Source organism: Leptinotarsa decemlineata, unplaced genomic scaffold (assembly GCF_025532065.1).
Source record: "Leptinotarsa decemlineata unplaced genomic scaffold, Ldec_3_MD MMD2_tig00001719_RagTag_RagTag, whole genome shotgun sequence".
Lineage (NCBI taxonomy): Eukaryota > Metazoa > Arthropoda > Insecta > Coleoptera > Chrysomelidae > Leptinotarsa > Leptinotarsa decemlineata.
Genome location: NW_027412569.1, coordinates 3135279 through 3152311, shown reverse-complemented (window position 1 = coordinate 3152311; position 17033 = coordinate 3135279). Strand labels below are relative to the sequence as shown.

The following is a 17033-nucleotide window of genomic DNA, read 5'->3' as shown; positions in this document are numbered from 1 at the left end:
GTTTTTACTAACTTAATTCTACATATTCAATGTTTAATCTACCTAATTTTTTCAATATGAAATACCTACATTTCAAGTAGATGATTTTTTGTGTTGATCTTGGTAGTTTCGAATATGTATGTGAGTCAATTATCTATATATCCTTCAGCGACATTGGTAGACGTCCAGCCAACATGTCTCTTCAGATTTGTAATGTTTACACCAGTATTAGCAAATTACGTCGCTGAAGTTCGACGAATTTAATTTTTGTATTGGGTGAATTTAACAATTCTGCGATTCTCAATCAGATATTCTCTAAACCAGTGATTCCCATATTGGTCCAGATGAACCTCCAACGTTCCACGTGAGACTTGACAAGGCGCTACGTTGGCGTGACCCAAAAATGGGTGTTCACAATTCGTAAGCGGGTCCACGAAAATGTATCTGGTTCCGATAGTGAAGAACTAAAATGTTGGCTTGACTTCAGTTATCAATACAGGCAGATAATATTTTAGGAAGCTCAGCGACAGTTATATGCAAAAACTTGCAGATTGAATATCACAAAACAGGGAAACTTGCGGATATCATTGACAAAACTGAAGCCGAATATTTATAATTTGCTGTCAATTCATCAACAAGTATATCCCTCTCATCAAAATTATGACTTTTTGTGATTGTCATTGTCGTGTGGAAGTTACGTTTTTAATGTTCAATTTTAATTTCTTAACGACTGAATAAAAGTGTAATAATTACATTCGAATGAATGATAAGAAAATACAATATTTTTCTTTTCATTTCACCAAACCGAGTGGGTAGTTTTTCGAATGAAATAAGTTGGAAATTATTGATTTTTTGTGCTGTGAGACGATGTCAAACACGTAAAATTGGATGGAATCAATCAAATCTCACTATTTACTCGAAAACTGTCAATCAGTAGTTTGGATTGTAGCCGTAACTCAAATTTCCAAAGTGAGATCTAATTTCTAATCAGATGTTTCCCACTTATTGTTAGTCCTCTTCATCAAAACGTCTAATAATTGCAATTCGTTGTGGATTTCCTTCTTCATTGTGAAAGTGATGGAATAAGGTCTCATGCTGTTCTCTCTTTCTCGTTCTCTCTTTCAGGTTTCCATCTTGAATAGCTTTCTCTGTATGATTTGGAGTGCTTCTTCGACCGGAACGTTGGTGTAAAGGCTTTCCTCGTTGAAGCTAATTAGTTGATCTTCCTGTGTGACTTCAATTGACCGTGGTAGTTCGACAAAATGCTTCAAATTCTTCACAAAAGACGATGTTTTTCCTTGTAATGTTTGTATTATGGAAAGTGAAAATCTAGACGAGTTTTGAGTAGTCCAATATCTGAAGCTGTTGATCTGTTAAGCGGAACGTCCTTTTTTTGGATTTTAGGTAATCCATACAAGTGAGGGGCTTACTGTGGTGCGGTGTTAGCAATGATTTTTCCTTGTTCGAAAAATAGACTTGGTCTATTTGAATGTTCGCATTGCCGAGCATAAGAAACACACATAGCGAGGGGAAACTAGCCAATCAGGAATAGCAAACTATGTTTGGACCCATCAACACAACATCGAGTGGTCTCAAGCTGAGATCATACACAGAGAGGAACATTGGTTGAGGAGAAAATTCAAGGAAGTTTCATAATTGTTGTCCAACAACATATTCAGCCAAGCTAGCGTTAAGATACACAACATATGAAAACCCATCATCAAGCAAAAAATGGACAACTCCCGCCAAACAGTCATCTCCTACTGAACCAGTGAAGCGGAAAAATGGAAAACGGGGAAAAGTGAAAGTACTCTAACGACCCATAAATAGTCATCTCTCGGAGGAATCAGTCTAGTCATCACACGAAGACGATTGTTGATACTAACAATCGAAATGTCGTGAACTAACGTGGCTTGGAATTTTTCAACTTTTTATTTTATTTTCATTTTTATTTCTTTATTTTTATTCAATCGTTCTATTTTAACTTGTATTTTATTTTACTATTATTTCATTTCAGGTTGTTTTTGCTTTATATAATTGTTATTTTCAGTTTATATAATTGTTATTTTCAGCTATCCATTTTTAATTCTTCTTTTCTTTAATTGTTTCAAGGATTTCAAATCATTTTATATATTAGACAATGGAAGTCCGAACTAGTGAAATTTCCTGAAGAACGTTTTTTCAAATGCATTCAATCTTCAGCGGTTCAAATCCAATGTGAATCGCTACTTTCACACAGGCACCGCTTTCAGAGTGCGTTAAGGATTTTCCTGTAGTGCTTGTGTTTTCTCCTTGAAACAAAGGTTTTTTCCAAAGATTTTCGTTTCATAGGAAAATAAGTTCCAATGTCTGACAGCTCATATACGAAATTTGAGAACAGTTGGTCAAATGTATTGGCAACGATATCAGTTGAGAACTGGTTTCATGGAGGTAGAGATATAGTTACGTATGATGTGTGTGTATACTTCGCAGATGGTGGATGTTACAACTTCGGATGTTATTAAAACGAATGTTATATGATCTTTTGAATGTGGTCCATGTCATTTTTGAAAACATCAAACCATAAGATCACATTCAGGATGATATTTTTGTGTTTCTTCTCGTAGGGAAGCGAAGTTACTCATGATGAAGAGAATACATTCCAAGGTATATCTAAATCGGTGATTTTACCTTTAATTCTTGTGAGTGCTGTATTATACATACATCACACATAGTAGTAATTATGCCATGTTTCTCGAAAATAGCCTTTGGAATTAGTTATATTAAAATATCTGTTATGAAATTGGCCGATACTTGATGAAAATCCGTAATTCATCCAAGTTATAAGTGAGATTTTCACTAGACATCTTGTGGATATTTCCCAATGAAGTGTTATTTGAATAGAAAAATATAATTTTCTCTCATTGCAGGATATTATTTACAAAATAATAAATTAATTGCGGATGAACATCTCAAAAAAACTAAAAAATGTTACCGGTGAGAAAGTTTTCGACTTACCTGACTGATGGTCATATTCTCCTATATATCTTCTTGTTAGAAATCTCACTGACAGTGCTGAAAATAGAACAGAACTAATTTTAGTTTACATATTTCACGGACAACTTACGAAAACATTTATGTTTTGCTATTCCAATTTATTTAATGAACCATCTTTCACTTTATGTATATTTAATGAACATTGCAATTTACAAGTAGTACGATAATTTTCAAGTTCATTTCGAATAAAAATATAAGCATTCAAACACCTGATTGTGAAGGTTCCGAGTGAGTTCTACATTTTCTTGAGTGTTTCTTTCATATACTTTGACAGTGAGGGAGTCATTTGATACTGAGACTATGAAAAATTGTGAAAAACCTCAACTTCAGCTACCAGTAGAACTTGAATAACCCAGAAATCAAAAATATCAAATGAGAATCATACTAGTAGTAAAATGACAGCTTATTTCAAATGTCATTGACTAGTTCGGACTTCTATTGCCTGATATGATTCGAAATCTATGGAAGAATGAATAGAATCAGAATGAATAGTTGAAACCAATATAACGTGAAATGAAAATACAATAACATAAAATCATCAAGAGAAAATATGAAAATGACCACCAAGGATAGTCCAGTCATCATCCTTCGAGTGATGACTGGACTATTCTGTGGCCTGTGGCCCGCGGGCCGCATGCGGCCTGCCAGCCTTTTCTATGCGGCCCTCTAGCCGGTCTAGCTTTTTCTGCAGCCTGAAGGCTAATAAAATATTTTTAGATTATTCGACAATAGTCTTTTCTGATAACGACACAAAAATGTGTCTGGGTTTTTGACCCAGATCGAATACTGTGGTCGAACTCTGGAAAGCCTAGTGTTCGAATACTCGCAAACGGTGTTGGCAAGACTGAATGCCGGATTTTCGGTTTCATCAACACGTGGAAGAAAAATCATGATTCTTCTTTCTCTTCAGTTCAAGTCTTCGAGCGAGTAAAATCTCATTCTTGTGCAGAATAAAACTGTTCATTTCGAGGTTAGTTTCCCAAAGCCACGTGGTACTTGTAAATTATTGCGTTCGTTTGTTTTCTTATAATGCACTGTTTGGAACCTTTGGTGTAGTAATGACTATCACTGGAGTTTTTTCCCAACACCAAATCGTTATTTCGTGTCAGCTATTGGAGCTCCTACCTATCAAATAGCAAAGAGGCTCACTGAGGAATTTGAAACCTTGTCTATTGCGGAACCAGGTTTTAGTATAAAAAACTCTTTAGAGTTCATACAACATACAAAAAACATGGTTCTCAAGAAGGTGAGATTTTTGTTTCCTTTGATGTTAGTTCCTTATTTCCTAGCGTCCCAATTCCACAGACCTTGCAATACCTCAGGGAATTAGTAGAGAAAAATAATTTCAATAATAACGAAATCGATGAATTCGTTTCTCTTACTAATTTGTGTATGAAACAAAATCGGGTCCAGGTAGAAGGTTGCTTTTATGAACAATAGCTCATGAACAGGTCTGCCCTGCCTGGCAGACCTGTTCTTGAGCAGATTCGAAATGGAAACCAAAGAAAAATCGAAGTATTTTCCTAGGATTTGGCTGACGTATGTCGATATTTTCGCGATATTCGATACCAAAAAATCGAATTGAGGACTTTGTTTCCTTTTTAAATAATAGATGTCCATCAATAAAATTCACGTATGAGTTAGAAAATAAGGGACAACTACCATTTCTTGACGTTTTGGTAATGAGGAGCCAACATGGAGGGTTAGAATACGATATATTTAGAAAAGAAACAAGCACGTACAGGTATATTCCTGATATTTCACATCATTGTGGACAGCACTAACGTGCTGGGTTGAATTTTTTAGTGCATCGTCTTTTGACTTTCCCTCCAACACATGATAGGTTCACAAAAGAAAGACGTACAATACAGGAAATAGCAGCCACTAACGGTTTCTCAAGGGGTATTGTAGATGACATAATAAGGAAAAAGAAGTTTAGGTTAAGAATGAACGGAATTTCGACTTTCAGAAAGAACAAAAACCAAGACAAATACATCTCAGTTCCATACCACCAATATACGAAGAACTTCGGAGAGATTTTCAAGGAACTAGGTATGAAGGTGGTTTTAAAACAAGTCATACACTGCAGAGCTTTTGGGAAGTCCAAAAGACAAAGTCGAGAATTCGGAAAAATCTAATTTACGAAATTAATTGTAAGGAATGCGATCCAAAATATTATGGACAGACAAAAAGATCTGTTGAAGTGAGATACAAATGTCTGCGCGCACTGGCCTGGGGCCAGTGCGCGCAGACATACAGAAAGAAGATCCAAGCATTTATGAATACGAGCGTAAGGGCCGCCGTAAATGCACCTTACTATGTTCCAAACAGATACATATACAGGGACCTAGACCTGGACACGCAATATGTGGACGTGTATATGAGAGAACATGCAGAAAGCACGTTCGATAGAATCAGATCGCACTTAAATCCAGCGTTTCGCGATCTACACGAGGCGTTGAACATGGATGACCCCAGGTTCCGAGAAAGGGACAAACATCCAAGGCCGATTAAACAAAACCAGAGACCGCCCCCACGAGTCGCCGTCAGGCGGCTCCGGCAAGTATAACATTTTAAAGTGTAGTAACCATATATTCTCTTTCAGGAAAACCGCGACTCACTTTCAAATCACATTCTCTCAGCTTCACTGAGAAACGCCCGTCATTCACAATTCTGGCCGCCGTTAGTTTTGGGGGCCCCCATGCAAAAATTCAGTTAGGAATACCGCGACAAACAAGAGCCAAATAAAAATTTAAAACGAGAAGTTAGATAGAGAAATAAAAGCACCTAAAGGCTGGTTTCCAACCAAAAGAGGTTAGACATCAATCTTGCTGAAGTGCCTAGCAGCTGGATTGAGGACCGTTTCCTTAAGAAACGGGGGTGGAAGGAAAGGGTCGCCAGGTCCAAACCTGCGGAAGCGATTCCGTAAGGAGGGAGCTTGCGACCTGGGCACACAACCCGGGAGGGGCATGGGGGTTTAGTTTCTAGTTTGATCTTCCTCTTGAAGCTGATCACTTGGTGATCGAAACACGTGTCGAGGTGTCGTCAGTCGACTGAGTTTCTTTCCCTTGTACCGAGAATTCGTAACCATTACAATGGCTGGCGTGTCCTCAAAATCAAAACGTAAAACTTCTGACGAAAATAGATTATTTCAAGACAATTGGGAGGAAAAATATTTTGTTGTACCTAACAAGTACTTGTACTTGTTTGATTTGTCGAGAAAGTGTGATTGTTGGATTCAAAATGTATGTTTTTATCATTCCCTCTGTATATAGATTTTTTATTTATTTTATGTGATGTCTGATAATATTTTTAGTTAAATCAAGTTTGTTAGTAGAAAGATGTTGATGACAGTTGTCAAATAAATAGAATTTAAATACGTCAGTAAGAATTTATTTGATAATAAAGTTATATCCATCCCATATTCAAAATAGTGGCGACCGTGACAGGACTAAATTATTGACGATGGATATTATGCAGAAAGAAAGAGAGCAGCTGCGAAGACATTTTCGCAATACTAGCAGCGACCTAGATGTAGCCTTGAGTACGAAGCAAACTAGTAAGGCACAAATACTATCACTCTTGAGACAATTGGAAGACAAGAGTGATCGAATATTCACTATTGATGAGAACTTCAAGGAGCAGTTATTTTCCGGAAAGTTTAACGATGCCGAAGTTCAACAAGAGTTCGACGAAATGGAGTTTTATAGAGCTGAAGTAATCAAATATAAATCTGAATGCGAAATCCGATTGGCAGATAACCAAATGCGAGCAGATTGTGGAACCAGTTCACAAATTTCTTACGGTGAAAAAATCAATCGAAAATTCAGATTGCCAAAGTTAGAACTGATCAAATTCGACGGAAATGTGAAAAGCTGGATCGGGTTCTGGGGACAGTTTAAAAAGATAGATCAGGATGAAGACATCGATTTAGAAGACAAGTTTCAGTATTTGGTGCAGGCAATGGAACAAGGATCACCAGCACGGAAACTTGTGGAAAGTTTTCCTCCATCCGGCGCAAACTACAAAAAAGCACTTGACCAGTTGAAAGTACGGTTCGCTAGAGACGAATTTCTGATTGAGGTTTATGTGAGAGAGTTGCTGAACCTAGTTCTTCACCAGGTAAACAAAAATAAGTCAGGTATGTCATTATCATCTTTATACGATAGATTGGAGACTCAATTACGAGCGTTGGAGTCATTAGGTGTGACAACTGAAAAGTATGCTGCAATGCTTTTCCCATTGGTTGAATCCGCACTTCCGAGTGAGTTACTCAAGATTTGGGAAAGACATCGTAGTTCGAAGGTGAAAATACATACTAAAAATGAAAAAGATACTTTTGTTTCTGATAACTATCTCACAATGTTGTTAGATTTCTTGAGAACCGAGGTGGAATCAGAAGAAAGAATAAATTTGGCAAAAACAAGTTTTGGAATTGAAAAGGAGCAGCCGAAACATAATAGTAAGGGAAAACGTTTACTGCAAGGTGAGCCTGAACTCTATTCTGCTGCAGCATTGTATACAGTTAATACAAAAGATTCCTTCAAAGGTAAGAAACCTAACTGTATATTTTGTAATAATAGTACCCATGCAAGTCAAGATTGTTTTGCTGCACAAAAACTTTCTTTGGAAGAGAGAAAAGCAAAAGTTGTGGAAAAGAAAGGTTGCTTTTCTTGTTTGAGAACCAATCATATCAGCAAAAATTGCAAAGCGTTTATAAGATGTTTAATGTGCGCACGGAAACATTTTCCAATAATGTGTTGTGATTTAGATTCGAAGAAGGTTCAACCAGATGAAAATTCCAAACAAAAATTGGAAAATGTTTTGACAAGTAATTTTTCAACTGACACACTCTTACAAACTGTCATTGTCAGAGTGACAAATAATCATAAACATAAACTTGTCAGGGCTTTGCTGGATTCCGGTTCTCAAAGATCATATGTTTCATCGAAATGTGCAAAAGATTTGAATTTTAAGCCATCAGGAAAGGAAAATATTATACAAGGTGTTTTTGGTGGTTTTCAGTCATCTCCTAATCTCCATAATATATACGATATCGCAATAAGTAATATTAAAGATGAGTTCTCTTGCAAATTATCAGTATTGGAACAGAAAAAGATATGTAATTATATACCTAGATTGCAAGATTTAGCTGTTATAGGCTATTTGAAGAATAAAAACATTATTTTAAGTGATATTGGTATAAATAATCCTCCACAAGAAATTGAATTGTTGCTAGGGGCAGATATTTTTGGAAATTTAATAACAGGGCATATTGAAACTTTGAATAATGGACTTGTTGCCATAGAAACGTATCTTGGATGGACTATAATGGGACAACAAGTCCATAACACAAGTAACAATCCTATTTTTCCGGTTTTACTGATTTTTCTATTGCTGACTTGTGGGAATTAGATGTTTTGGGTATAAAAGAGCCCGCAAATACCACACCAAAAGAAATTATTGATTTTAAAACGGAAAAGTATTTTAAAGAAACGGTTTTGCAGACAGATGATGGTAGATATCAAGTAAATCTTCCTTGGAAAGAAGGTCATCCAAAACTTTCTAACAATAAAGAAATAGCTGAAGCAAGATTATTGTCTTCAACAAAAAAGTTAATCAGATTAGGAAAATTTGAAGACTATAGTAAGGTTTTTGCAGAATGGGAATCATTAGGTATTATAGAAGAAGTTAGGGGAGATTCAATTAATATGCCAAGTCACTATTTACCTCATCGTGCCGTTATTAAAGAAAATAGTATTACTACTAAAATTAGGCCAGTATTCGACGCATCAACAAAGGATAATAACGGAAATTCACTAAATACGTGTTTAGAAAAAGGTCCTAATCTGTTAGAATTGATCCCTTCATTGTTGATAAAATTCAGAATAGGACTAATAGGAGTTACATCTGATATAGAAAAAGCATTTTTGCAAATTGGTGTTAATCCCAATGAAAGGGACAATTTGAGGTTTCTTTGGTGGGTAGATGAATCAAAAACCGAAAAGAAAAATTTTAGGCACTGTCGAGTGGTTTTTGGTTTGCGGCCTAGCCCTTTCTTGTTAGGTGCAACTATCAGTCATCATTTAGATAGGGCACCAATTCATTTGAAAAACACTGCTGATAAATTGAAAACATCGTTTTACGTTGACAACTGTGTCACCAGTGTCAATAATATTGAAGAATTGGACACTTTTATTAGTCAATCAGAAGAGTTAATGTCGATTGGAAAATTCAACCTCACACAATGGGTATATAATTCATCGGATAATTTTGCTGGCGATTTTTCCAATGAAAGAAACGTGTCTGTTTTAGGTATTTCATGGGATTCCAAAAGAGATATTCTACATTGTGATTTATCCAGTCTCATTAATTTGAATATTACACCTAAAACGAAACGAGGTTTATTGTCAATAGCTCAAAAGATCTTTGATCCCATTGGTTTCACATGTCCAGTAACGTTGATTCCGAAACTGTTATTACAGTTAACATGGACACTAAAAATTGGTTGGGATGAAGAATTACCTAGTGACATAATCGATAAATTTGAAGAGTGGATGAAACAATTACATTTCCTTAATGTATGTAAAATCCCTAGATCGCTTAATAATTTAAATCATTTCATTCAGGAAAATGTTTCTATTCATGTATTTTGCGATGCCAGCAAAGCGGCATATGCATCTTGTGTATTTTTAAGAACAGAAACAGATAAGGAAGTCGTTCTACAACTCATTCAGGCTAAATCTAGAATAGCACCAAAAAACACCACAATACCAAGACTTGAGTTATTAAGTACAGTCATTGGAGTAAGATTATGTCAATCCATTAAGAGAGTGGAAGAGATGAAACACTTGAAAACATTTTATTGGAGTGATTCCATGGTAGCCCTAACATGGATAAAAACCAAAGGGTCCTGGAATACATTTGTGGGGAATCGCGTGAAAGAAATAAATTCGTGCAGTAGTATTGATGATTGGTATCATGTACCAGGGGACCTAAATCCAGCAGATATTGCATCACGAGGATGCACTGCGAATATACTGATTAAATTAAAGTGGTGGGAAGGTCCTCAGTGGTTAAAACAGAGTCCAGAAAATTGGCCCCATACAGAAATAATTTGTTCAACGGAGGATATAAATATTGAACAGAGAAAAACGACTTCTGTTAACTTCGCACAAAATGAAGATTTTTCCAGACATTTCGGATACTTCTCCAAATATACGAAAATTGTGAGAATGATGGGTTATATTTTGAGATTTTATAATAACTGTTCAAAGAAAAATCAAATAAGAACCGGTGAATTAACTTTCGATGAAAAGGAAATGGCAGAACTTCGTATTTTAAAACTTATACAGAGAGAAAGTTTTGGTTTGGATAAAAAGTCGATTGGAAATCTTCATTTGATGATAGACAAAAACAATATTATACGTGTACAAACTAAACTTATACTGGATGATGATAGTAATGATTTCAAGTATCCTGTTGTTTTACCATATAAACATGATATTGTTAGAAAATTGATCGAGGAACAACATAAAATACATCTTCACGCAGGGACTCAAACACTTCTTGGAATACTTCGTGAAAGATTTTGGATACTAAAAGGAAGAAAATTTGTTAAAGAAGTGATAGAAAAATGTGTTCAGTGCAAACGATTCAGAAGTAAATGCATAAATACGCCTTTTGCTCCACTACCGAAAGATAGGATAAACAATGTGTCCGCTTTTGAGATAACGGGAGTAGATTTAGCTGGACCATTGTACTTGAAAGGGGGAGACAAGTCCTGGATCGTACTGTTTACCTGTGCAGTATATCGAGCAGTGCATCTGGAACTGGTGAAATCTCTATCAACAGACGCATTTTTATCATCACTGAGGCGATTTATAGCGAGAAGAGGAAGAGTTTCAGTTATATATTCTGACAACGGAACAAATTTTATTGGAGCAAAAAACTACTTGAAGAAGATAGACTGGAATGAAGTTATGGACTACTTTACAGTTAGAAAAATCAAATGGCATCAGAATCCTCCAACAGCCGCTTGGTGGGGCGGTTGGTGGGAACGCATGGTCAGAGTAATTAAGGAATTACCAAAGAAACTTAGGGAAAGCAATTTTAACTTATGAAGAATTGATGACGAATTTATGCGATTGTGAAGCCATAATTAATGCAAGGCCTTTAACTTATATTTCGGAAGAAGATAATTTAAAACCGCTCAGCCCTTCTATGTTTATTTCGGATATATCTACCAGTGAAACTCCAGATTTCGATATCATAGACAGACATCATTTAGTGAAACGACATAGATACCTGCAAAAGATAAGAGATGGACTCCGAAGCCGATTCAGAAAGGAATATCTAGCGGAACTCGTACATACTGGTAAAAGGAAAATAGGTAGTTTAAAAATTGGAGATGTTGTTCTTGTCAGCAGCGACAATGTAAAGCGAATAAACTGGCCTATAGGAAAAGTATTGGAAATTTATCCTGGAAAAGATGACGTACCCAGGGTAGCGAAAATAAAAGTGAACAGTGGGGAACTTATTCGACCGTTTCAGCGTTTACATCCTTTAGAAGTGACGACGGAAGAGGACAGTAACAATTTTCTTCAAATTGAAAAGAAAATGAATGCAGTCAAAGGTGAAACTGATGAGGACTACATAACAGAAGAGCAAGGCATCAAAAAGAAAACTAAAGAGATAGTCACAAGAAGGGGGCGAAAAGTCAGAGCTCCGCATCGTTATGGTTTCGAGTGAAATTTATAATGTAATTTTGAAATTTCTCTTTTGTTTTTTATTTCAATTTCAAAATGGGGGAGAATGTTGGATTCAAAATGTATGTTTTTATCATTCCCTCTGTATATAGATTTTTTATTTATTTTATGTGATGTCTGATAATTTTTAGTTAAATCAAGTTTGTTAGTAGAAAGATGTTGATGACAGTTGTCAAATAAATAGAATTTAAATACGTCAGTAAGAATTTATTTGATAATAAAGTTATATCCATCCCATATTCAAAAGTGATATTAAAAAAATATAATATTATGAGACATTATAATACAAAATGATAGTTTTCCAGTCGGCTGTGCATTGCGAAAAAAAAAGCTATATGTCTTGAAAAAGTTGTTACAGCAGCAGCAAAATATTATGTCAGTTTCAATGTCACAAGATGTAACAGTGACGAGAGCGTCCTACGAAATTTGTTATTTACTAAGAAAACATATGAAATCATTTAGTGACATTGCTGAAGGAGTGTTTTATAAATGCTTCAAATGTATTATTTGAAAAGTTTAGCAACAAACCACAAATAATATCACAAATCAGGAAACTACAGCTCCCAGATTCCACCTGCGTTAGGCGAATTGAAGATATTTCGAAACATATTTTTGATCACGTCATAGACGACTTGAAGAATTGTAAATATTTCAGTTCATCATTTGATTCTAGCACTGATGTTTCATCAACATCACAATGTTCTCTGTTTGTAAGGTACTGTACTGAAGATTATACGATTCGTGAAGATTTTCTCAAATTTTTGCCAATGAAAGGACATTCCAGAGGAAGTGATTATATTGATAATATTTGTACTTTTTTGGAGAAAAATGGCATTGATATTAAAAAATTTGTATATATATGCACGGATGGCTGGCTGCCCTTCTATGACAGGAAATAAGGTTGGATTTATTTCTCTCTTCCAAAGGAAATATGACATAAATATCTTATCATTTCACTGCATCATACACCAAGAAAATCTTACGGCGCGTACCACCAAATCGAAAGTAGTTTGTTCAGTTCAGTTTTATTATTGCCGTAAGGTCTAGCAGTAGCGAATATGTGGCCCAAGGGGAAAAAGGTTGAGTACCGCTGAAGAAGAATTGAGTCCAAGTTCAACATCAGAACCTGCTTCAGATCGGGAAACACTCTCCGTAGCAGCCTCACGAAAACCAGGCCACCAGGCGGACTGCAATTCCAAGAATTGCATTTACCAGATACCCTGTGAGTGCAGCAAATTCTAATCGGTGAAACTAAGAGGCCATTGAAAGTCCACGTTGCCAAGCACTAGCAAAATACAAAGCGAGGAGAAACCACCAAATCAGAAATAGAAGAGCATGTTTGGACTCAATAACATAATATCAAGCGGTCCCAAGCTGATATCATTCACAGAAAAGAACAATGGTTCAAAAATAATTTCGAAGAAGCTGTGTATGTATTGTCCAACGACACATTCAGCCAAGCTAGAGTGGAGATACGTAACAAATGGAAACCTGTGATCAAGCGGAGAACTGTTAACTCCCGCTAAACCGGTGAAGCGGAGAGACGAGAGAGGTGAAAGCACTCGAATGACCTATAAACAGTCATCTCTCGAAGGAATAGTCCAGTCACTTCCCGACGACGATTGTGGATAGATATATAGATAGTTTAATTAACCACGTTGTGTAAAAAATACATTTGAAGCAAGTCAAAATAATGATGTTTGAGCTATACAAACTTATGAACAACCAACAAAAATCTCAAATAGATCACAGCTAAAATAAAGAAAAAACACAACTATCACCAGTGGTGTCGCAAATGTATATGAGAGATACAAACATGATGTAAATATCATGGTAATTCAAATTAAAAAAAATAATATGGTAATTAAAGGCCATAATTGAAGTGATTCAGATTCAGACATGTGAGTTGGTGTGGCCAGGTAGTCGTTGACACTATGAAAACAATGTGTTCTTAAGAAATTTTTGGTAAACCCCGTTAAACTATATATAGGTAGATCTTCAACAGTGGGTGGCGATAAATTATAAATATCAACATTGGGAGTATTGATCGAGGATTTGTGTAGTTTCAGCCTGTGAGTTTATCTCCGATGACTGGATTTTATGGCTGCGTCTTTTTGTTGACACAGATAGTTTGGTGTGGTAATACCTGCACATGGATTTGACAAATTGCGCGGCTCAAGTAGTCCTGGATCAGTTGAATTGTCAATAACATTTGTCAACCCTACCTGACGTCATGCTGTTTTCTATTCCTAAATTTCTTAAAATGAGATTTCCTATTAGGTCAAGATTCACAGCTCCTCATTTTCCGATGAAATCATCTGTGTGTTTGTGGATCTCTATTGCATTGCCCACTATGGTATCCCTGGTTGAAGACAATGAGTTTCGTGTTTCCTTCACTGCTCCGCCACAGGCGACTTGTCCGTTTGACCTAGTCCTTCATGCTTCTTCAGCCTTGTTCCCATGAATCATTTGGTGGTTCCGATGCAGGCATACCTTCCCACAAGTGCACGAATAGACCCCTGCTATTGATAGTAGGTCTCTATTGTCTTTAGTCGACCTGAGACTTTGTTGTACCTTCTAGGTGGATTTGAAAACCGTTTCGATGTTGTATTTAACAAGAGTTTTTCAATTTCAACTATGACCCTAGGTGTATATATTAGATATGCACGTGCAACCTCCTCCCCGTTTCGAACCGTGAAACTTCCCAGTTTCATAGCTTCGTTGATCTCGGATACAGTGTATCCATTCGATGTCAAGGCCTCTAGTTGCTCTGGTTCACATATTCTCCGAACCCGTTCAGTGACAGTAGAGATGACTTCTCTCTTTTGACTGAGAGGTTGGTTTGACTATGCGTGCAGAAACCTATCCATGTGCATGGGTTTTCGGTACACTTTGTGGATCAGTCTAGCGCCACATCGTACGATGAGTACATCTAGGAATGGTATCCGCTTGACCTGTTCAGTCTTCATGGTAAAGAATTATGAAAATCGACGGCCTGCGAATCCGGAAAATAGTGACACGGAACTATAATAATAATAATGATAATAATAAGCGTTACACATCGATAGATGTGTAACGCAGGACTCGATATAATATAAGCGTAATTTCTCTATGGCCTGGATCGATTACCGTGAGGCATTTGATACAGTTTCGCATGAGCTCATTTTGCATTTGCTCAGATACCTTGCGGTACCCGACAAAATATTGAGATGCATTGAACAACTGATACCACTTTGGCGAACTCGCTCCACCATAACATCTGGTCCAAACAGGGTGGGTCACTTTCAGAAGGGGTGTATTTCAGGGTGATTCCCTCGTCCCCTCATTTTCTGCCTCTCACTATTGCCATTATCCATTGCGCTCAGAAACACTCGAGGGTTTAACTTTGGCACCCCGGAAACCGGAGGCACAACGTCAACCATTTGTTTTATATGCATGATCTTAAACTTTATGCCTCTGGGGAGAAGGATCTCCATCAGTCCTTGAGGGTGGTGGAAGAGTACACGCATGCCATCGGTATGAAATTTGGGATAAACAAATTTGCAATGGTCCATCTCAAAAGAGGACGATGCGGGTACTATGGAGAGGATGTGCAGTTCGTAGATGAAAGCATCCTACACCATCTGTATGCCGGAGAGACGTATACTTACCTCGGAGTGGAACAACGCCAGTCACAAGAGGTAACAGCAGTGAAAGACTCTCTCCGCGGCAAGTATCAGCACAAACTTCGACAGATCTGGTCATCGGAACTGTCAGGGAAGAACTAAGTTGCTGCAACAAATATTTTTGCCGTTCCAATCTTACTCTAATCGGTTGGAGTAGTGAAGCGGACTCGGGACGAGCTGTACCAACTCGACGTAAAGACCCGAAAAATGATGCATCCCCATACGAATTTGCATCCCGTTCCACGGTTGTACTTCCCCCGGCAACAGGGAGGCCGTGGACTTTTGACTTTGGAGTGTCTACATGACAGAATGGCACTGGATACATCCTGTAAAGTCGCCAGGATTTCGGATCCCCTTCTCTGCATGGTCCGTGACCATGAGAGAGCAGGAATTGGAGCATTTCTCTTTAGGGTAGCTGCCCGAGCAGCTGATGAACTCGGTATAGTTTTCGACACTGGAAGAGGTGACCACAACTCTGTCACCGAGTTGGAACCCGTTCAGCAAAACGCTCAGATAAAAGCCGCAGAAATCACCTTACTTCTGCGGATAAGGATAAGCCAATGCATGGGGTCTTCTTCAATAACATTGGAGACCTTGGCTTATCAAAGAGCCTGATGTTCGCTTTTCTCAGGTCGAGTGGGCTGAAGTCGAAAAATGAGGGGTTCATCATGGCTTGCCAGGATGGTGTCTTCAACACCATAGTCTATCGCAGTCGCGTGATGTGTATAGAGGTTCTTGACACAAGGTGCAGGGCCTGTGAGACCCTAATGCACTTGCTATCAGCATGTCCAGCCTACGTGGTCTCGGCCTATATCTATCGACATTACGTGGCTCTAAGAGTGCTATATTACCATCTACGGCACTCTTATGGTATTGACGAGACATCAGTGTTGCCCTACGCTCAGGTGGATATTGAATCTGCTGTGGGGAACGAGAAGTGCCGAATTTATTGAAACATTTCGACCACCAGCGCAAAACGATATTTGTCGTGGAATTTTCAGCTCCTGGCGAGACAAATATCGTCAGAAAAGAGGAGGAAAAACGGATAAAATATCGAGATTGTCTCTTCGAACTCCGCAGACTCTATCCAGATCACTCTGTCAAGATGGTTGTTCTGATTATTGGAGTCCTTGGTGGAATGATGCCCTCTTTACCCTCAAAATTTGAAAGCATACCGGCTTGCCACACTGAGGCAGAAATCTTAGCCGCACAGATACAGAAGGCTGTCATTCTTGGTTCACTGCGCTTGCTCAGGGCACATTATTTTCGGACCCAATGATCACTTACCCACGGTGTGGGAGTGGTCATTGGTTGATAATGGTGGCGCGTGCTCCCGAATGTATTGGGGCTTCGGGGGACAGGGCCTGACCAGCGCACACTACGGTGAAAAAAAAATAATAATAATATTTATTTGACTGCGTTACATAATGAAATATGTTTGTAGCAAGTCATGTTTGGCTTTACTTTTAAAATTTACTAGTTGAAATTTACAAGCAAATAACAACAATCATATATGTAAAAATTTTGAAAATAAAAAAAAAGTAGTGACTTGTGTGTTACCACAAAAATGTGTTCTGAAGTCATC

General features: G+C 37.5%; 2 protein-coding genes across 2 annotated transcripts in view; one reads left to right on the top strand and one right to left on the bottom strand.

Moving 5' to 3' along the window:
* The window catches only part of LOC111502382 (ras-related and estrogen-regulated growth inhibitor), an 82237-nt gene that overhangs the window by 47343 nt on the left and 17861 nt on the right, over positions 1-17033 (bottom strand). The window contains exon 2 of the mRNA XM_023156458.2: positions 2977-3033. Coding sequence (XP_023012226.1) covers positions 2977-3033 — 57 coding nt within the window. The remainder of the gene's footprint in view (positions 1-2976; positions 3034-17033) is intronic.
* LOC141482677 (uncharacterized) lies at positions 6254-7515 on the top strand. The gene is made up of 2 exons (XM_074176313.1): positions 6254-7320; positions 7388-7515. The coding sequence occupies exons 1-2, from the start codon at positions 6481-6483 to the stop codon at positions 7394-7396; spliced, it is 849 nt and encodes a 282-aa protein (XP_074032414.1). The 5' UTR covers positions 6254-6480; the 3' UTR covers positions 7397-7515.

Excerpts from the sequence above, each read along its gene's own strand:
- LOC141482677 (XM_074176313.1), top strand. The coding sequence starts at position 6,481 with ATGGATATTATGCAGAAAGAAAGAGAGCAGCTGCGAAGACATTTTCGC.